At 40.4% G+C, this 22,054-nt stretch overlaps 1 protein-coding gene across 1 annotated transcript in view; it reads right to left on the bottom strand.

Annotated features, from left to right (window-relative positions):
• Window positions 1-424: 424 nt before the first annotated feature.
• The window catches only part of LOC135539548 (ras-related protein Rab-22A-like), a 23,149-nt gene continuing 1,519 nt past the window's right edge, over window positions 425-22,054 (bottom strand). The window contains exons 1-4 of the mRNA XM_064965480.1: window positions 16,313-22,054; window positions 15,774-15,880; window positions 5,290-5,399; window positions 425-5,028 (exon numbers count right to left, since the gene is read on the bottom strand). The exon at window positions 16,313-22,054 is cut by the window's right edge and continues 1,519 nt beyond it. Coding sequence (XP_064821552.1) covers window positions 4,961-5,028; window positions 5,290-5,399; window positions 15,774-15,880; window positions 16,313-16,378 — 351 coding nt within the window. The 5' untranslated portion in view covers window positions 16,379-22,054 and the 3' untranslated portion in view covers window positions 425-4,960. The remainder of the gene's footprint in view (window positions 5,029-5,289; window positions 5,400-15,773; window positions 15,881-16,312) is intronic.

The raw sequence follows: 22,054 nt of genomic DNA, 5'->3' as shown, positions 1-22,054 counted from the left end.
GTATCTCCGTGCATTCAAAATGCCATCGATAAAATGCAATTGTGTTCGTTGTCTGTAAGTTATGCCGGTCTGTGGTTGTGAGGCCGTTGGAAGCGGCTTATAGTAGAGAAATTAACATTCAATTCTCTGGCAACAGCTCTGGTGGACATTTTTGCAGTCACACATGCCAATTTCATGCTCCCTCAAAACTTGAGACAGCTGTTATGTTGTGTGACAAAACTGCACATTTTAGAGTGTTTTTTTTAATTGTCCCCAGCACAAGGTGTACCTGTGTAATGATCATGCTGTTTAGCTTCTTGTTATGCCATACCTGCCAGGTGGATGGATTATCTTGGCAAAGGAGAAATACTCACTAACAGGGATGTAAAGAAAAAAAAGAAAATTGTGAACACAATTTGAGAGAAATAAGCTTTTTGTGTGTATGGAACATTTCTGGGATCTTTTATTTCAGCTCACAAAAAAACACTTTACATGTTGCGTTTATATATTGGTTCAGTGTACATGCATTTGTCTATCTATGCCAGGTCTAGCATCTCAGACAATGTACAATTAATTATATTCAATCTTACAGGCTAAATAGTCATTGCTTTTTGTGCAATGTCCTGTCCATGTTTTGTGGTATCTACATTGAAAAACAGACAATTTAAACATAGATTTGGCAGCAACACATTCCCAGGACCAGCTCAAGACTTTGTATTTTTCCAAAACATTCATGTAAGACTGGGGGTCTTTCTATGATACCCCCTAAACACTATAATGCCTCATATAACATGCCAAATGCAGTAACTTTATCACATACCAGACATAATCAGTACAATTTAGACATTGCATTGTTATTTATGTATTACAAATACCCACTTTTCCAACCATTAAGCGTTAGAACAAATGTGAGCAATGAAATAGTGATATGATGTGCTATTAAAATTACTTTTTAAATGGCACCGAGTAGCTGCACCACCATCGACAACAGAGTGCAAAATAAAAAGCTATACTGTAAAATAATTACTGCTGGAATGCAAAGGCAGCATGTGATGCAATGGCATTACAAAAACAATTAATTAAGTTGATTCACTCAAACAGTGCAAGATGTATTGGGACTTGTCTGGTTAGTATTTTTCAGATATGTTTTCTTCAGAAAAATGGCAATTAATCCACTTTTATATATAAATATATATTTTTAACTAAGCAAGCCAGTTAAGAACAAATTCTTATTTACAATGACGGCCTAGGAACAGTGGGTTAACTGCCTTGTTAAGGGGCAGAACAGATTTTTACCTTGTCAGCTCGGGGATTCAATCTAGCAAACTTTTGGTTTCTGGCCCAACGCTCTAACCACTAGGCTACCAGGAACAATATACCTGAAAGGGGATAGCGTTCGGTGCACAAATCAATACAAATACTTGATCTGAAAGTGCAGTTGTAGAAGTATCAGAGCTATAATAAATTTCCCTTTGAAAAAATGCCTTGTCCTTGCGAAATACGATATAATTTCAAGTGGAAATCATTGAGGAACACTTTTAAAATGCCACAAAATCATTAACATTGAACTTTTAAAGGCCTTTTGAAGAATCGATGATCAGAAATCAACACATCACACCTAAATGTAACATATAACCATATTATAAATCTCCTTGATCCCTAGGAATTCTTGTTTGTCACATTTGAGTAACCCTTGCCATAAAGACAATTATTGCACTGACATGCATAATGGTCAATAAAAAAAACATGTTGAGAAAAAAGGAAAGGATACAAGCCATTAAGACAACTTAACCTCAAGAGACCCACCTTGCATTCCAATTATCGGTCCACTTATTATTATCGGTGTGCACTTGTATACTCCTCCACACTCATTTAAAATAATTTAATTAGATTAGTGTACAATGCATACAAAGAGAGTTTCCAACACATTTCTCAGACCAGTCATTAAATCCATGATGGGAAGTGAACAAATACACACATTAGGAGAAAGGACAGACAACTGGGAGGCATAGTGGCCAGTTTACAACTGGAGTTACAAATGTGGCCCATTTCTGTATTTTTGGCAAGAGGGAAAGCCACTAATAGGAAATCAAAAGGAAAGGGGAACAATTCCATTGACAACTCTGTGCTAAGTGTTATCCCTAAATTGCCAGTCAAATGGCAATGGCTCATGAACTACTGTAACATTCGAGACTTAACATTAATGTGCTACACAGAGGAGCAATTTAAGACATCATAGTGAACATGTTTCTTATAGTGTTCTTTCAATGATTCATTTCTGGACAAGGTGTTCTAGTTCCACTCCATATTCAAGCTTGACTTAATTGCTTGCATCACAGTGGACGGAAGGAAAGGCAGCCGGAAAGAAGGGGCGAGGGGAACGAATGCGACCGGTCTACAGAGTACAGCATAGAATTCAGAGAGGAAAAGAGAGCACTGTTTGTTAGCGGGTCAGCATGTCAACTGAACGCAGTGCCTGGTTCTCTTTTCTTTAGAAAGATCTAAGCTCGACGAGTGTAGTCAAGTTCTTCCCAGAACAAGTTTCTAGATATGGCCCTTTTTTTTTAAATCTCAGGCCAGGTAGTAAAAGTACATTGGATGTGTGAGCCAGTGCTTATTCTGTAAAAGAATGAGAAAATAAAGTAGAAAAATGTTTATGGGACAATTAAAGAATTGGTAGGACCTCACAAAATCAATCTCTCCTGTAAAACGGTTGTAAAAGAAAAACAGCAAGAGATCAAGGATGGACGGAGTTGCCAACTCACACAAACAGTTAAAATGCCTTTTCAGAAACATTGAAACACAATGAATACTGTAAAAAGGCTGGCAGTATTCTCCAAGCACTCCAGGGCCATGCATTTACAGAATTCCAGTGAGTGGCTCATTTGCTCTAATATTAAAGTCTAAATGTGAGCAGTTTGAGAAGTTATATCGCACACTTAGGGACTGCCAGTCTTGTTAGCACTCAAACAGGCTGGCCCTTTAAGAAACGACCACAGGGCCCGAATCATGAAAGCCTTCCAATCAGTGGTGTATTGGAGGGTAAACGCAAGTAAACACGGTTTACCCACTTTTTGTGGAAAAAATGCATTAAAAGTATAGAGAGTGTAACTTTTTTCACCGAGACTGGCGATAAGAGTTTACATAAAAAAACTGTTTACCATTACATCACTGCTCTCAATGTAGAGGTCAGCCATAAAAGGACTGTTCTCTCATTTTCAGTGGCAACAATCAACCAGCCGCGTTACCATCACAAAACCAATTTCCCTTCCAAAGTGTTGAGGCTAAAACAGATGGAAAGAAAGTGACAACGATATTGATGAATAAAAAATTGTAACAGAGGAACAAAACACAAAATAAATGTAAAAGAAACATTACTCCCATTGGGGATTTTCATTACTGCAGTATCAAAAGGTTTGGTAAACACCTGCCTTAGTTGGCCCTATGCTGCAAAGCACTGTGTGAGGGCCATTATAGGTCAGACTACACAAATACATTTCCTATCATGCACTTCTGACTCATCAATCTGGATCACAATGATTAGATAGATCCATACAGGTGTTAATATTTTCAGACTGAAGTGGCACTCTGTAAAAAAACAAATTGGTACGCTCCAGATTAATGAAACTGTTGTTACTTAGGCCAGCAGCATACCACCCTGCATCCCACTGCTGGCTTGCTTCTGAAGCTAAGCAGGGTTGGTCCTGGTCAGTCCCTGGATGGGAGACCAGATGTTGCTGGAAGTGGTGTTGGAGGGCCAGTAAGAGGTACCCTTTTCTCTGGTCTAAAAATGCACCAAGGCAGTGTTTGGGGACATTGCCCTGTGTAGGGTTCCGTCTTTTGGACATTAAGCGGGTGTCCTGACTCTGTGATCACTAAAGATCCCATGGCACTTATTGTAAGAGTAGGGGTGTTAACCCTGGTGTCCTGGCTAAATTCCCAATCTCGCCCTCACGGTTACCTAATCATCTCCAGCTTACAATTGGCTCATTCATCCCCCCTCCTCTACCCTGTAACTATTCCCCAGGTTGTTGCTGTAAATGAGAATGTGTTCAGTCAACTTACCTGGTAAAATAAGTGTAAAAAAATAAAAATAAATACTTAGTGTGACTTACTCTAGTTGATTTAGTAAGAGATTGGTATTAGTCCATTTAGAGGTGGAGAAAGTACATCTATACAGGCCTACCTAGCCATTTTTTAAGAAGAAACTGAAAATGTAAAGGTATGTTAAAAATAACCCCCATATTGTCTACGGTTACAAAATAGACCCTGTAGCCATTGCAAGAAAAGAATCACAGCATGCTGTAAACCCGATGATGCCAGGACCCGTGTAGAGGTTTACGAGATCGAAACAGAAATTATATCTGTGTTAACGTTCTTCTTCTTTTCAGAACTATTACAAGACCTATAAAAGACAGGCAGGGAGGGAACACTTAACTTGGGCAATCATAGCAATTGCTGTGGCTTTGGACTGCCAGATTAAGACATATTACGCTGAAAACCTTTGAGGATACATCTCAAATGGCACCCTCTTTCCCTATATAGTGCACTACTTTTGGGCCCTGGTCAAAATTAGTGCACTATATAGGAATAGGACGAAGTGAACACAGCAAGAGAGCGGGTGATACTTCCATTGACCTTCTTGAGGAACCTAAAGGCAAAATACTAAAGGCTGTGAACTTTGGTTGAACCTTCTGGGGTCTGGATAGGGAGACAGAAAACAAACCGACAGCTTCACAAAATCCAAGCCGAAGCAATATCCCAGTGAATTGCAATAGGCTTGCTCTTTAGAGTGGAGTATTAGATGGAGGAGGCAATGGCGGTAGGAGTCAGTGGTCCCCGATGGAGGAGTGGTATTCTGTTGGAGGGACTATGGAGGCTGCAAGCAGAGAAAGGTCATTGCGTCAGGGGTCAAGAGTCAGGGTGGGACTAAGATCAGGGTTCACTGGCAGCATCAGCAGCAGGTCTGGGTCTCTGAGGGCTAGCGGTGCAGTTTGAAGCCCTTCCCTGCAGCCCCTCCTCCTGCATCTAGGACAGTGATCTGTTGACCTATAGGGGAGAACAAAATGTGCAAGGGGGACATAAAAAACAACAATGTTACACCCAGAGACCTTTGGTTAAAAGGAAAGTGCAGCAGAAGCGCACACACAATATTACTTGGGACACCTAAATAAACTAAATTATAAAAAACCATGAGGTCAATGTAAGCTATTGTACACCACTAGTAATACACTGGTATCCCACAAAGCACAAATTAGGCCCAAAGGATGGGATGACACCAAAACATATTGAGAAAAAAAAAAAACTTACTTATCTCTATAAAGACCTCATGGATGTTAATGGTGTTCTTGGCACTGGTCTCCACAAAGATGGTATGGATGGAGTCTGCGTAGTCCTTGGCATCCTTCTCCAAGACCTCCCTGTAAAGAGTATTCAAGTCTTAAAACGGGGTGCATCTCAATAGTGGAGAGAGGTGCACTGATCTGAAAACACAGGATAGGTAAAAGCAATATGGCGGACGTGAGCCAAGAAATCGCTTTTGCTTGTCCAGTTGTTTCACATCAGTGCAAATGAAAAAGAGGAGGCTCCAAGACACCCCTTTAAAAAATTAGATGGACCAGACACAAATGGGAGATGAGCAGAAAAGGAGAAAGGGACCCATGCCAGCACCTCCCCACTAGGACTGACACAATTATGGTTTAACCGTGTAACCAACGTTTATGGATGAAAACCGTCATGAAAATAAAATAACCAACATAACTGTAAAAAATATAAAATACATGTGTAGCGAACAGCTGACTGAAGATGGGACAATAGCTACTTTTCTATTAGGATGTACTTTTTAAAAGAGACACTGCTTACTAGAATGGACTAACTACATGTGTAATTATCCTACTGTTTTCATCAAACAAATGTGAATGGGCATTTGTGCGGTTGAGTCCATTTCTGCTGTAACATGGACTCTAAACGTGATGAAACTTAGCTCCTTGCTGAAACAAGCAAGGGGTTGTATTATGCCATCATTGACTTGAATGGGGATGCCTATTCTATCAATTATATTCTTAACGCAGCACATGCAGTCAGGAGCAGAGGAGAGGAAAACCAACCACATGGCGGACACAGATGCCTGCTCCCAGACAAGCTAAACAACTTCTTCGCGGGCCACTCCCGAGGACTGTGAGCTCTCGTTCTCCGTGGCCGACATGAGTAAGACATTTTAAGCGTGTTAACACTCGCAAAGCTGCCGGCCCAGACGGCATCCCTAGCCATGTCCTCAGAGCATTTGCAGACCAGCTGGCTGGAGTGTTTACAGACATATTCAATCTCTCCCTATCCCAGTCTGCTGTCCCCACTTGCTTCAATATGTACACTATTGTTCCTGTACCCAAGAAAACAAAGATAGCTGAAGTAAATGACTATCATGCATGAAGTGAGTTGAAAAACAAATGATAGTCCCACTAAGCACGAACCAGATGGGATCGTGTATCGCTGCAGAATGCTGTGGTAGCCATGCTGGTTAAGTGTTCCTTGAATTCTAAATGAATCACAGTGTTACCAGCAAAGCACCCCTACACCATCACACCTCCTTCTCCATACTCCCCAGTGGGAACCATACATGCGGAGGTCATCCATTCACCTACTCTGCTTCTCCTGTGGCGGTCCTCATTAGAGCCAGTTTCATCATAGCGCTTGATGGCTTTTGCGACTCCACTTGAATAAACTTTCAAAGTTCTTGACATTTTCCGGATTGACTTACCTTCATGTCTTAAAGTAATGATAGACTGTCATTTCTCTGCTTATTTGAGCTGTTCTTGCCATAATATGGACTTGGTCTATTGCCAAATAGGGCGATCTTCTGTATACCACCCCTACCTTGTCACAACACAACTGATTGGCTCAAATGCATTAAGGAAAGAAATTCCACAAATTAACTTAACAAAACACATCTGTTAATTGAAATGCATTCCAGGTGACTACCTCATGAAGCTAGTTGAGAGAATGCCAAGAGTGTGCAAAGGAGTCATCAAGGCAACAGGTGGCTACTTTAAAGAATCTCAAATATAAAATATTTTTGGTTACTACATTATTCCATGTGTTATTTCCTAGTTTTGATGTCTTCACTATAATTCTACAATGTAGAAAATAGTAAAAATCAAGAAAAACCCTGGAATGAGTAGGTGTATCCAAACTTTTGACTGGCACTATATATATAAACTGTGAAGTAATGAGTGACCATTTCAGAAAATCATGGCACATATAGTCGGTTGCATTCTATTTTATGTCGATCATATTGCTGCTTGTCGACTATAACTGATTTTTCATAGACTTATGCTGCCATCTATTGGACATACCCAGTTCAAAAAATAAAACATAAAATATGGCTTGTTTATAAAGTGGTCTGCCTTGCAATAATAAATATCATAAAATAACTAATAAAACAGACTGCAAAAATGCATACATAGGTTGATTTACTAACAAGTACTAACAATATTATCACTAAAACAGTTTCTAAAAGTGATCAAGGCTACCCTACCCTGGAATTAGGTTTAGGGTTAAGGCTAGAATAGGTTATACCAAGGATTAGGGCTAGGGCTATGGTTAGGGTAGGTTATGGGTTTATAGCGCTCTTGTTCCTCCCTGTGGCATTCTGTGGGTACTACATACCTCTTTCGCCACACTTGCTTGGCTCATAATCTGAGGTAACAACTGTGTCCGATCTATAAATCAATGAGCTAGACCTATCCCTTTGGTTTGCAAATCAGTGAACCTGCGCAGCATTTGATCAATATGATGCATACGAATTAACAGATTGATGCATATAAGGTTATTTCTTAATTTCAAAAAACTATTCTGACTGTATAAATCATCCACAATTTAAAAAAGAGAACAGGGACATGCATTTGTTTAGGTTTTACACATTTCTCTGAAAAAAATAGATGGTTAACCATGGGCAGAAAATATTTAACATTTGATTGCTATGTGCTAGCCAACTCTAGCACTGTGTGTCAACACAATGTGTACCAAGGCGAACAGTGAGATGCTCACCAAGTAGCCATAAACAAATAAATTACCCGAGGTCAGCCTACAAGGTTAACAAGGGCAGTTCTCAATACCAACAATAGCGAACTGGCATTTTGAGGCAGAACAATGGGCTGGGAATAAAACGTTCATTAGGTGAGTTGGTGCCACGGTGCTCAGTAGAACTAATAGGAACTGGCAGGGTGAAAAATGCCCTAAAATAAGGCCTGTTTTTTTGGTGAATACTTAAAAAGCAGCTGGGACACATGGTGATATTCTGAAACTGGGCTCTATGGCGAATGCAATGAACTAGTTTTTATCAGAAAAAAGCTTAAAAAATGTAATGTGTCCAGCTTTTTGTTGTTCCTCTACCTCGACACTTGCTTTCAGCCTCTGCATGGTCAATGCAGCACATGAAACAATGTTGATGACAACAATGCTATTTTCACTTTGCTTCTTAATATTAATCCACACGTGTTCTATAATTACACTATTCTGTTTTTTTTCTTCCATCTGCAAACTGTTAGGCCTAAACCTTGTTAGCTGCTAATGCGAATTGCTTGCTAGCTAACTAATAAATGTACTGAGTCAAAGCTATTGGTATACAGCCTGATACTACCAGTGATAGTGTAGACCTACATCTAAATGTTTTTTTGCGCAACAGTATCTTCTAATTCAAAGAGGAATATGTGAAGCAACAATGTCAGCTATATGAAGTGGCTAAGAGAGAACTTTCAATGCAGCCAAAGATTATAGGGTCCCCTAGGAAACACTTGTTAACACTTTGGTTCCTTTAGAGGACCACAATGGAAATAAGTCCCAGACTTTGTGTTATCCTCAATGATTTTATTCATGTGCATGTATGGCTTTTTCAAGTTTGTGTGTTTTTTTTAAATGGTCGAATTAATAAACTAAACTAAAAACTAAACTACCCTGTCACAATAACTCCTCCCTAGCATTTTCATTTGTTGTCATGTCAAACTGTATTCAAAGTTCCCACTATTATAATCTAACTATATAATTTGCATAATCATTCTATTTCCATGATTCCAACAGTTCACTGAAGTGTTTTGCTCTAAATCACAGGTCAAGTCGTGTAGCCCTGTGGCAGTGTGGAAATGATCTGAAATGAGTGCATGAAATGCAAAAATTTATGAAAATAATTTTGGGTTGAACTGAACAGTGTAAAACAATCAGAATAGAGATAGACCCATTGAAATCACTTAGAATGTATGTAGGGTCACCATAGGGTCAAACACTACTCATAATGCACATTTTGAACTTTTGTTATTCAAAAACATAAAATACCGTCATAACGTCAAATTTTGTTAAAATATTTTGGCCATATTGCCCAGCCCTAGTTCCATGTCTATGTAACTTAAGGCAGCAGCCTCTAAGGTTCAGTGTTGAGTAACCGGGTGGTAGCCGGCTAGTGACAGAGACTAAGTTCAGGGAAGGGTACTGGGTGGAGGCCGGCTAGTGACGGCCTTGAGATAGAAGCTGTTTTTCAGTCTCTCAGTCCCAGCTTTTTTATTGCACCTGTACTGACTTCGCCTTCTGGATGATAACAGGATAAACAGGCCGTGACTTGGGTGGCTGAGGTCCTTTGATGATCTTCTTGGCCTTCCTGTGACACCAGGTGCTGTAGATGTCCTGGAGGGCAGGCAGTGTGACCCCGGTGATGCGTTGAGCAGACGGCACCAACCTTCTGCGTTGAGCAGACGGCACCAACCTTCTGCGTTGAGCAGACGGCCCTGCAGTTGCCGTACCAGGCGGTGATACAGCCCGACAGGATGCTTTCAATGGTGCATCTGTAAGTGTTTGTGAGGGTCTTTGGGGCCAGGCTGAATTTCTAAAGCCTCCTGAGGTTGAAGAGGCGCTATTGCGCCTTCTTCACCACACTGTCAGTGTGGGTGGACCATTTCAGATTTTCAGATGAGTATGTTGAGGAACTTTCCATTTTTCACCTTCTCCACTGTGGCCCGTCGATGTGGATGGGGGCATGCTCCCTCTGGTGTCCCCTGAAGTCCACGATCAGCTCCTTTGTTTTGTTGATGGTGAGGGAGAGGTTATTTTCCTGGCACCACTCCGCCTGGGCCCTCACCTCCTCCCTGACCACTGTTGTGTCGTCTGCAAACTTGATGATTGAATTGAAGGCGTGCGTGAACCAGGGGTACAGTAGGGGGCTGAGCACGCACCCTTGTGGGGCCCCTGTGTTGAGGATCAGTGAAGTTGAGGTGTTGTTGCCTACGTTGACCACCTGGGGGTGGCCCGTCAGGAACTATAGAACCCAGTTGCACAGGGCGGGGTTCAGACCCAGGGGCCTGAGCTTAATGATGAGCTTGGAGGGTACTATGATGTTAAAGGCTGAGCTGTAGTTAATAAATAACATTCTTACATAGGTATTCCTCTTGATGATTGTGGACTACAGAAAAAGGAGGACCGAGCATGCCCCCATTCTCATCGATAGGGCTTTAGTGGAACAGGCTGACAGCTTCAAGTTCCTTGGTGTCCACATCACCAACAAACTATCATGGTCCAAACACACCAAGACAGTCGTGAAGAGGGCTTGACAAAGCCTATTCCCCCTCAGGAGACTGAAAAGATTTGGCATGGGTCCTCATATCCTCAAAAGTTCTACAGCTGCGCCATCGAGAGCATGGTTGCATCACTGCCTGGTATAGCAACTGCTCGGCCTCACTGTAATTGTAAAAATTGTCAAAGACTCCAGCCACCCTAGTCATAGACTGTTCTATCTGCTACCGCACGGCAAGCGGTACCAGAACGCCAAGTATAGGTCCAAAAGGCTTCTTAACAGCTTCTACCCCCCCCCCCCCCCTTTATGCTGCTGCTACGCTCTGTTTATTGTCGATGCATAGTCACTTTGACTCAACCTACATATACATATTACATCAATTACCTCGACTAACCGGTGCTCCCGCACATCGACTCTGTACTGGTACCCCCTGTATACAGCCTCGCTACTGTTAATTTACTGCTGCTATTTAATAATTTGTTACTTCTATTTTTTATTTAACACTTACTTTTCTTAAAACTGCATTGTTGGTTAAGGGCTTGTGTTAGAGTTGTGTCAATTCGAATCTGGTATAAGGATAAATATGACAATGAGTCACCGATTGTATGCTATGTATTTTTTATTAGCTAAGCAATAAGTGGTAAATGCAATTTTCGTATATACGGGCTCTCTGTCCCACCTCGCAGGGCAAAACAGAGAACTAACTTGTTCTTGACAGAGATATTATAAATATACTCTGACAGAAATAGTTCCTGCTTCCGAGCCGGCCTGTCAGAGTAGAGACTGGGCGTGGTTTAGACTCACCCAGCCTATCGTTGATTGTTGTCGGCCGAGCTGGTACCAGCCCCCGGGCGCTCCAGTTGATAGATGTAACTGTTGCTGTGTCGAGTATCTATGCGCTCATTCCCTAGATACCGTTATCACATATCTGGTTTCTGTTATTGTTAAGTTAAATTTCATTTGATTTGTCCAGATGGGATAGGGCAGTGTGCAGTGCGATGACAATTGCATCGTCCATGGATCTATTGGGGCAGTATGCACATTTCAGTAGGTCTAGGGTGTCAGGTAAGGTGGAGGTGATATGATCCTTATGTGCCTTGAATTCTAAATAAATCACTGACAGTGTCACCAGCAAAGCATCCCCCACACCATCACACCTCCTCCTCCATGCTTCCCGGTGGGAACCACACATGCGGAGATTGTCCGTTCACCTACTCTGCGTCTCACAAATACACGGCGGTTGGAACCAAAAATCAAAAATTTGGAATCATCAGACCAAAGGACAGATTTCCACCAGTCTAATGTCCATTGCTCGTGTTTCTTGGCCCAAGCAAGTCTCTTCTTCTTATCGGTGTCCTTTAGTAGTGGTTTCTTTGCAGTAATTCGACCATGAAGGCCTGATTCACGCAGTCTCCTCTAAACAGTTGATGTTGAGATGTGTCTGTTACTTGAACTCTGTGAAGCATTTATTTGGGCTGCACTGAGGTTTTTGTGACTGCACTTGAATAAACTTTCAAAGTTCTTGACATTTTCCGGATTGACTGACCTTCATGTCTTAAAGTAATGATGGATTGTCATTTCTCTTTGCTTATTTGAGCTGTTTTTGCCATAATATGGACTTGGTCTTTCACCAAATAGGGCTATCTTCTGTATATCAACCCTACCTATTGATTGGCTCAAATGCATTAAGAAAGAATTTCCATAAATTAACTTTTAACAAGGCACACCTGTTTTAACAACTTTTAACAATGCATTCCAGGTGACTCCCTCATGAATCTGGTTGAGAGATTGCCAAGAGTGTGCAAAGCTGTCATCATGACAAAGGGTGGCTACTTTGAAAAATCTTAAATATATTTAGATTTGTTTAACACTTTTTTGGTTACTATATGCTTCCATATGTGTTATTTCATAGTTTTGATGTCTTCACTAATATTCTACAATGTAGAAAAAATAAATAAAAACCCTTGGTGTGTCCAAACTTTTGACTGGTACTGTATATACAGTGGATTCGGAAAGTATTCAGACACCTTGACTTTTTCCACATATTGTTACGTTACGTTACAGCTTTATTCTAAAATGGATTAAATACATGTTTTTCCTCAGCAATCTATACAGAATACCCCATAATGGTTAAGCAACAACAGGTTTTTATACATTTGTGCAAATGTATAAAACATATCCATCTACAGCAACTTGCACAGCTATTGAAGAGGAGTAGACCACGTTCCACAATCAACAGCATGATCAACTCAATGCGAAGGAGAGGCATGTTGCACTGCATGAAGAAAATGGTAGTCACACCATATACTGACTGGTTTTCAGATCCATGCCCCTTTTTAAAGGTGTCTGTGACCAACATATACTTATCTGTATTCCCAGTCATGTGAAATCCATAGATTAGGGCTAAAGGAATTGATTTCAATTGACTGATTGCCTTATATGAACTATAACTCAGTAAAATCTTCTAAATTGTTGCATGTTGCGTTGATATTTTTGTTCAGTGTACAGTTGAAGTCGGAAGTTTACATACACTTAGGTTGGAATCATTAAAACTCTTTTTTCAACCTCTCCACACATTTCTTGTTAACAAACTATAGTTTTGGCAAGTCGGTTATGACATCTACTTTGTGCATGCCACAAGTCATTTTTCCAACAATTGTTTACAGAAAGATTATTACACTTATAATTCACTGTATCACAATTCCAGTGGGTCAGAAATGTACATACACTAAGTTGACAGTGCCTTTAAAACGCTTGGAAAATTCCAGAAAATGATGTCATGGCTTTAGAAGCATCTGATAGGCTAATTGACATCATTTGAGTCAATTGGAGCTGTACCTGTGAATATATTTCAAGGCCTACCTTCAAACTCAGTGCCTCTTTGCTTGACATCATGGGAAAATCAAAAGAAATCAGCATAGACCTCAGAAAAACAATTGTAGACCTTCACAAGTCTGGTTCATCATTGGGAGCAATTTCCAAACACCTGAAGGTACCACGTTCATCTGTACAAACAATAGTACGCAAGTATACACACATAGGGACCACGCAGCCATCACACCTCTCAGGAAGGAGACGTGTTCTGTCTCCTAGAGATGAAGGTACTTTGTTGCGAAAAGTGCAAATCAATCCCAGAACAGCAAAGGACCTTGTGAAGATGCTGGAGGAAACTGGTAAAAAAGTATCCACATCCACAGTAAAACGAGTCCTGTATCGACATAACCTGAAAGGCCGCTCAACTTTGCAACTGCACATGGGGACAAAGATCATACTTTTTTTGGTGAAATGTCCTCTGGTCTGATGAAACAAAAATATAACTGTTTGGCCATAATGACCATCGTTTTGTTTGGAGGAAAAAGGGGGAGGCTTGCAAGCTGAATAACACCATCCCACCGTAAAGCACGGGGTGGCAGCATCATGCTGTGGGGGTGCTTTGCTGCAGGGGTGCTTTGCTGCAGGGGGGACTGATGCACTTCACAAAATAGATGGCATCATGAGGCAGGAAAATGTGGATATATTGAAGCAACATCTCAAGACATCAATCAGGAAGTTAGAGCTTGTTCGCAATGGGTCTTCCAAATGGACAATGACCCCAAGCAATACTTCCAAAGTTGTGGCAAAATTGCCGAAGGACAACAAAGTCACGGTATTGGAGTGACCATCACAAAGTCCTGACCTCAATCCCATAGAAAATTTGTGGGAAGAACTGAAAAGGTGTGTGTGAGCAAGGAGGCCTAAAAACCTGACTCAGTTACACCAGCTCTGTCAGGAGGAATGGGCCAAACGTCGCCCAACTTATTTTGGGAAGCTACCAAAAACGTTTAACCTAAGTTAAACAATTTAAAGGCAATGCTAACAAATACTAACTGAGTGTATGTAAACTTCTTACCCACTGGGAATGTGATGAAAGAAATAATTCGCTCTACTATTATTCTGACATTTCACATTCTTAAAATAAAGTGGTGATCCTAACTGACCGAAGACAGGGACTTTTTACTGAGTTTAAATGTATTTGGCTAAGGTGTATGTAAACTTCCGACTTCAACTGTATATACATTTTTTTGAGCGGTTATTACGGTGACTGCGGTCATTTGGCTGGCCAATTACATCATCCAAAATTCCATGACCATCACAGCCCTACTCCCCACCAGTATCATATCACTCATCTCTACTAGACTTATGTGTTGCGTGGGGCTTCCCCCAGTACTGCTATACCTTTATTCGATCCAGCTAATGCTCATCATATTACAATGAACTTGTCACACCCTGACCGTAGAGAGCCTTTCAATGTCTCTATTTGGTTTGGTCAGGGTGTGATTTGGGGTGGCCATTCTATGTTTTGTTATCTATGATTTTGTATTTCTATGTTTTGGCCGGGTATGGTTCTCAATCAGGGACAGCTGTCTATCATTGTCTCTGATTGGGAACCATACTTAGGTAGCCCTTTCCCCTCCTTTCTTTGTGGGAAGTTGACTTTGTTTATGGCACATAGCCTTAAGCTTCACGGTTTGTTTTGTAGTGTTTATTGTTCTGTTCTGTGTCTTTTTCTAATAAAGAGAACATGTACGCTCACCATGCTGCACTTTGGTCCACTTCATTCAACGGCCGTGACAGAACTACACATGATGGAAGCAAACGAGCATCCTAAGCTGTGTTTCCACAGGGGCCCACTCTGATCGGAAAGCAATAGCATATACATGTTTCTCTTTATGAACTAGACCTGTGCTGTGTCCCATTTTGTGGTACAGTCATTTCTAATAATTGCTTAGCGAGTCAATAATGACTAATACTAATGGATGGACAGTAGATGGGAGATTATTTGAAGCATCAGTTCTCTCCACTGCTCCAATGCAATTAGGCTACTCTAGTAGTTAAAGTCCTCTAATCTAAGCGAGCATGTTTGAGTGACATTACATACACATCCTCCAGCGTATCTCCAACAGAGAGCCGCAATGGCTGGCAGTTACTGTTCCACGGTAGGTTCACATTGTTGGAGCCAAAAGTTTGAAGATATACGGTTGGTTCGGCCGTTGACGTCCATTGCGTCAGCGAGTCATTTAATCTTCATTAGAAAATGTAGTACAAGCAAATCTCATGTCAACGATTTGTCTGGTAAAAATTACTGCATTTTGGCCATGCTGCTGACTTGTAAAAATAAGCGAATGGCTGAGTCCCAAATGGCACCCTATTTCCTATATTGTTCACTACTTTTGACCTGGGACTTGAGGGATTTATTTACCTGGCCTCGGACAGGTCACACTTGTTGCCAGCGATGGCTACCACAATGTTGGGAGGGCCGTGTTGGCGAAGCTCCTTCATCCAGTTTTTCAATGCCTGGAACGAGTCCTGAGAAACACGGTTCAAGCTATTATTAATAATAAATAACTTATTCAGCATTTATAGCGCTATTCATTTGATAAAGAATCTCAAAGTGCTTTAAAGCAACAAAAAAATACATGCAATTTATAAAAAACATCACAACATGGACAGTCATTAGAAAGTTAATGGAGTGGTCATCTGAGGGAGGTGGTCAAGCTGGGAGGGAAAGTCCGGGGGCAGGCAGCACGGTCTCATCAAGGTGTCTCTCTGTCTCTGGCTTTTCCGTAGTAAGAATCAGGTTTGAGCTTAGCCAGTGGCACTACAGTCCATGGACTCCATAGTAGTTAGCTAGCTACTCCTTCACTACTGCTAAAATGAAGCAACTTGGATGATGCTATGTCAGTCACGTGGCTCCAGAAAGCACATAACATTTCAATAATAATTCAAGATTAAACTCACCACACCGATCTGCCGTCTTGCTTTTGGACTTCTCTCCATCCTCAACCTCTGGATACTAGCTTGCATTCGAATCAAAACAATTGCCAGCTAATGTTAGCTGCTTGCTAGCTAGCAAAACAAAGAAATGAATAGCCAACTTCACCTGCAGTCTTAATGCCGTGGTTGATTCTGATGATATTAATTAGTTATATTAATTGTTCATTCTTTAAACAAAAAGATTATACAAAGCCTTAATTCATTAATTACAAAAATATTTACAAATGTACAGGAGCTCTCTGCTTATGCTGCTACTAGGGTGCCATGGCAACTATATACTATAAAGTTATTACTACTTTATAGTATACATATAGTAAACATCTTACATTGTTACATATTATAGTTTGAGATAATGTTATGCAACGCATAACTGTGTGCGTGTGTGGGATTTAAACAGGTGTGAAACATAGGAGATGTGAACAGGACATGCAAACACATGAGTATGGACAGTATATGTTTACTGGACATGCCTATATTTGACTCAAAGTGACCAGTGGGATCCCATAGTCGCCTACAGTAGACATACAAGCTGTATGCCGTGCATGGATACCTATGTTTTTGCAAAGGTCAATCTATTTGGAGCATTTTTTCTGTAGTCAAAAATATAAGAAAAGGTCCTAAGAAAACCTGTCCCTATGATGTCAGCAGGGGTCATAAAAAATATTTAAAAAACTGAGTTTCTCAATGATGGAGAGAGCTGATTTATTTTGCAAATGACTCCTGATGACATAGGAATGACATAGAAAAAAGTGGCATTGTCCCTTTAAACATTTGAGGAAAAAAACAAAATGTCATGTCACACCATGTTACCAGAGGGAAACAGGAGGGGATACTGTACCTCTTTGGTGATGTCGTAAACAATGATGGCTGCCGCAGAGCCTCTGTAGTACATTGGTGCCAACGTACGGTAGTGAGTAATGGGCTAATCATTCTTCAAAGAAAGAGGCTGTCCCTCTAGACAGGGAAGATAATTAGTTTTCTAAAGCCTCCAACAGGACTTTATCTACAGCCAAACTGGTTGCACTGATATAGTGAGGTCAAGGGCCATGTATGCATATTTAGTACTGTAGATCATGATTAAAGTAAGAGATGATGAACTTCAAAGAAAAGGTTACTGACATTTTTGTATTCATCTTTAAGGATTGTGTATCTAGCTTGCAATTGTTTATGAGAAAATCAAGGCTACCAAAATAACATCTCAATCACTACTACCGCCTGTTTCCAAAACATTACATTCACAGAGTACCCAATCTAGAAGTCTTATACGGTGACATTTAGACACCGTTATATGACTTACAACACTTTCCATTTCACCCAACAGCGTCTTTGAGAGAAAACATCAACTCAAAATGGAGGGGTAAAGCTTTTTGATAAAACAAAAAGGCCTTGTGTTCCAAGCCTATATGCCAAGTGGCTTTTGTTAACTGGAAGTATGGCAAGCCATCCACCGAGGACTCACATGTGGTAGCCATCGGGAAAAGATGAGCAAAATGTGTCAAAAGCAGTTAGTAATTTAATATTTATGGAGAACTATACATTTGGGCTTCACCCAGTATAACAGAAAACCCTGCGTAATAAAAACAAGCTGAGGCTACATACAGTGCCTTCGGAAGGTATTCAGACCCCTTGACTTTTTCCACATATTGTTACTCTACAGCCTTATTCTAAAATGGATTAAATAATAACTTTTTTTTCAGCAATCTACACACAATTCCCTATAATTACATATTTATACATTTGCAAAAAAACTATATACACTACTGTTCAAAAATTTGGGGTCCTTGTTTTTTAAAAAGCAACTTTTTGTCCATTAAAATAACATCAAATTGATCTGAAATACAGTGTAGACATTGTTAATCTTGTAAATGACTATTGTAGCTGGAAACGGTTTATTTTTAATGGAATATCTACATAGGCGTACAGAGGCCCATTATCAGCAACCATCACTCCTATGTTCCAATGGCACATTGTGTTAGCTAATCCAAGTTAATCATTTTAAAAGGCTAATTGATCATTTGAAAAAAACACTTTTGCAATTATGTTAGCACAGCTGAAAACTGTTGTGTGATTAAAGAAGCAATAAAACTGGCCTTCTTCAGTCTAGTTGAGTATCTGGAGCATCAGCATTTGTGGGTTCGATTACAGACTCAAAATGGACAGTCTATTCTTGTTCTGAGAAATTAAGGCTATTCCATGCAAGAAATTGCCAAGACACTGAAGATCTCGTACAATGCTGTGTAATACTCCATTCACAGAACAGCGCAAACTGGCTCTAACCAGAATAGAAAGAGGAGTGGGAGGCCCCGGGGCACAACTGACCAAGAGGACAAGTACATTAGAGTGTCTAGTTAGAGAAACAGACACCTCACAAGTCCTCAACTGGCAGCTTCATTAAATAGTACACGCAAAACACCAGTTTCAACGTCAACAGGGAAGACTCCGGGATGCTGGCCTTCTAGGGAGAGTTGCAAAGAAAAAGCCATATCTCAGACTGGTCAATTAAAAGAAAATATTAAGATGGGCAAAAGAACATGGACACTGGACAGAGGAACTTTGGCCTAGAAGACCAGCATCCCAGAGTCACTTCTTCACTGTTGACATTGAGACTGGTGTTTTGCAGGTACTATTTAATGAAGCTGCCAGTTGACAACTTGTGAGGCCTATGGCTGACCCTGTAAAACAGCACATTTCACTGCACCTATCCGGTGTATGTGACAATAAAACATATTTAAAAAATAAGCATTCTTTGGACTAGGCGAGACAACGATTCATACTTTGGTTTAATTTACCTGGCTGTTGTCACTAAATACTAACCTTACCATGCTTGCCCAAAAAGTCCATATCCCCAAATTAGGATGTTATAGACTAAATTATCTACACAAAGTATCTTCATTCACAATAACTTTCAGACACTAGGCAACGTTTACACAGGCATCCCAATTCTGATATTGTGCACAATTATTGGTAAAAGATCTGAACTGATTGGTCAAAAGACCAATTAGTGGAAAACATATCAGAATTGGCCTGCCTGTGTAAACACAGCCTTTGTAATAGGGTCCTGTGTGTAGCTGGTGTAGAGAGTCAGGCGCAGGACAGCAGAAATTAGTAATTAACATACTTTACTCAAAATACAAAAATACAAGGCAAATATACAAGCTCACAATAACGGACCGATTTACAAAAAACAATCACTCACAAACAAACATGGTGAACAGAGAGTTAAATAATAAACAGGTAATTGGGTGAGTGAAACCAGGTGTGTAAGACTAAGACAAAACGAATGGAAAATTAAAAGTGGATCGGCAGTGGCTAGAAGGCCGGTGATGTCGAGCGCCCAACGACGCCTGAACAAGGGGAGGGACCAACTTCGGCGGAAGTCGTGACAGCCTTTGGGATGATTTGGGCATGAGATGTACATTTGGGTAGAAATGCTGCAATGTTGAATATTGAACTCAAGTATTTGCTGTTGTTGAAAAGGCATGCAGTATATGTTTAATTTGGTATGATTGTAATAATTTATACTGACAAGTAACAATGAGTGACATTCAGACCATCAACTGTATGAGATACAAAAGAAAGCTGCAACAGAGACAAGTGAAAGGCAACACACCTGTCATTAGTTAGACTACCATTTAGGCTCAGTACTTCTACACTTTAGGATAATATTCAGCATAACTCTTCAAACATAATTAGCCTATTTAACCATGATTGGAATAATAATCAGGCATGCCACATATTAGTTAATGAAATAAAGACATTGTTTTAAAGCTAAACAGTCAAACGTTGACTTGGAATGACTTTCCCACCAATTCCCATTTTCCGTTACAATAAAAAGGAATAAACTATCCCGGCTTGGAATAACACAGTTACCTCAGGAAAAGCACACATTCCGTGCAATTACAGTTGTTACTGGCCCCGAGACTACCGGAGGGAGTCCAATTTGGGATACTTGGCAGATGGCGGGAACTGGATGCTGCCTGTCTGACTGGCTAGCACTGTGTAGCTTGCTGCAGTTCAGCCAGTACCTGACAGCATAGACAGTATTGTGTGGTCCCTTGCAAAAGTTTGCCCTGGGAGCGAGACCAGACAGCTCTGGCCACACCGGAGCTGTAAAAAAAGCATCCCTTATTTTGCTAAGCATGTGCAGGTTAATTACTGAAATTATGAGCCTGGCACCCAATGAAAGGTGTCTGTCCGTGCCAGGGAATGCAGAGAGCGAGGGGAACCCAGCTTCTTCCCAGAGGGGCATCAGAGATTGTGTAGTAGCCTAATCACAACTCTTTCTCATTCCATCTCCATCAGCTGCTCCTAAAATCTCTCAACCAAACTCCACTAACTGTTAACTTCTTTGGGACTGGGGGGCAGTATTGAGTAGCTTGGATAAAAAGGTGCCCAGAGTAAACTGCCTGCTACTCAGTCCTATAATCTAGAATATGCATATAATTAGTAGATTTGGATAGAAACACTCTGAAGTTTATAAAACTGTTTGAATGATGTATGTGAGTATTGCTAAACTCATGTGGCAGGCAATAACTTGAGAAAAAATCCAACCAGGAAGTGGGAAATCTGAGGTTTGTGGTTTTTCAATTCATTGACTATCGAATACACAGTGTCTATAGAACCTTGTTTGATGCTTCTACTGTGAAGGAGGGGAGAATGAGAGCTGAATGAGTCATGGGTCTGCCAGAGTGGCATGAGCTGATCCCGCACGCTCACGTGAGAGCGACCTGCTTTCTATCGCATTTCTACAGACAAAGGAATTCTCCGGGTTGAAACATTATTGAAGATTTATGTTAAAAACATCCTAAAGATTGATTCTATACTTCGTTTGACATGTTTCTACGAACTGTAATATGACTTTTCATCTGAACTTTTGCCTGGACTTGCCCGCGGGTCGTGAGTTTGAATTGTGTACTAAACGCTCGAACAAAAAGGAGGTATTTGGACATAAATGGTGGACTTTATCGAACAAATCAAACATTTATTGTGGAACTGGGATTCCTGGGAGTGCATTCTGATGAAGATCATCAAAGGTAAGTGAATATTTATAATGCTATTTCTGACTTCTGTTGTCTCCACAATATTGGGGATATCTGTATGGCTTGTTTTGTTGTCTGAGCGCTGTACTCAGATTATTGCATGGTGTGCATTTTCGGTAAAGCTTTTTTGAAATCTGACACAGCGGTTGCATTAAGGATAAGTTTATCTAAAGTTCCATGCATAACACTTGTATTTTCATCAACATTTATGATGAGTATTTCTGTAAATTGATGTGGCTCTCTTCAAAATCACTGGATGTTTTGGAAGGAAAACATTACTGAACGTATGGCGCCAATGTAAACTGAGATTTTTTTTTATATAAATATGAACTTTATCGCACAAATCATACATGTATTGTGTAACATGAAGTCCTATGAGTGTCATCTGATGATGATCATCAAAGGTTAGTGATTAATTTTATTTCTATTTCTGCTTTTTGTGACTCCTCTCTATGGCTGGAAAAATGGCTGTGTTTTTCTTTGACCTAACAATCATTTGGTGTGCTTTCGTCGTAAAGCCTTTTTGAAATCGGACACTGTGGCTGGATTTACAAGTTTATGTTTAAAATGGTGTGAAATACTTGTATGTTTGAAGAATTTTCATTATGGGATTTCTGTTTAGAATTTGGCGCTGTTGTTTTGAATTTTTCTGTTGTTTTGAATCCTG

This window comes from Oncorhynchus masou, chromosome 5, assembly GCF_036934945.1.
Source record: "Oncorhynchus masou masou isolate Uvic2021 chromosome 5, UVic_Omas_1.1, whole genome shotgun sequence".
Taxonomy (NCBI): Eukaryota; Metazoa; Chordata; class Actinopteri; order Salmoniformes; family Salmonidae; genus Oncorhynchus; species Oncorhynchus masou.
The sequence above is the reverse complement of the archived record's forward strand: the minus strand, read 5'-3'. Positions and strand labels throughout refer to the sequence as shown.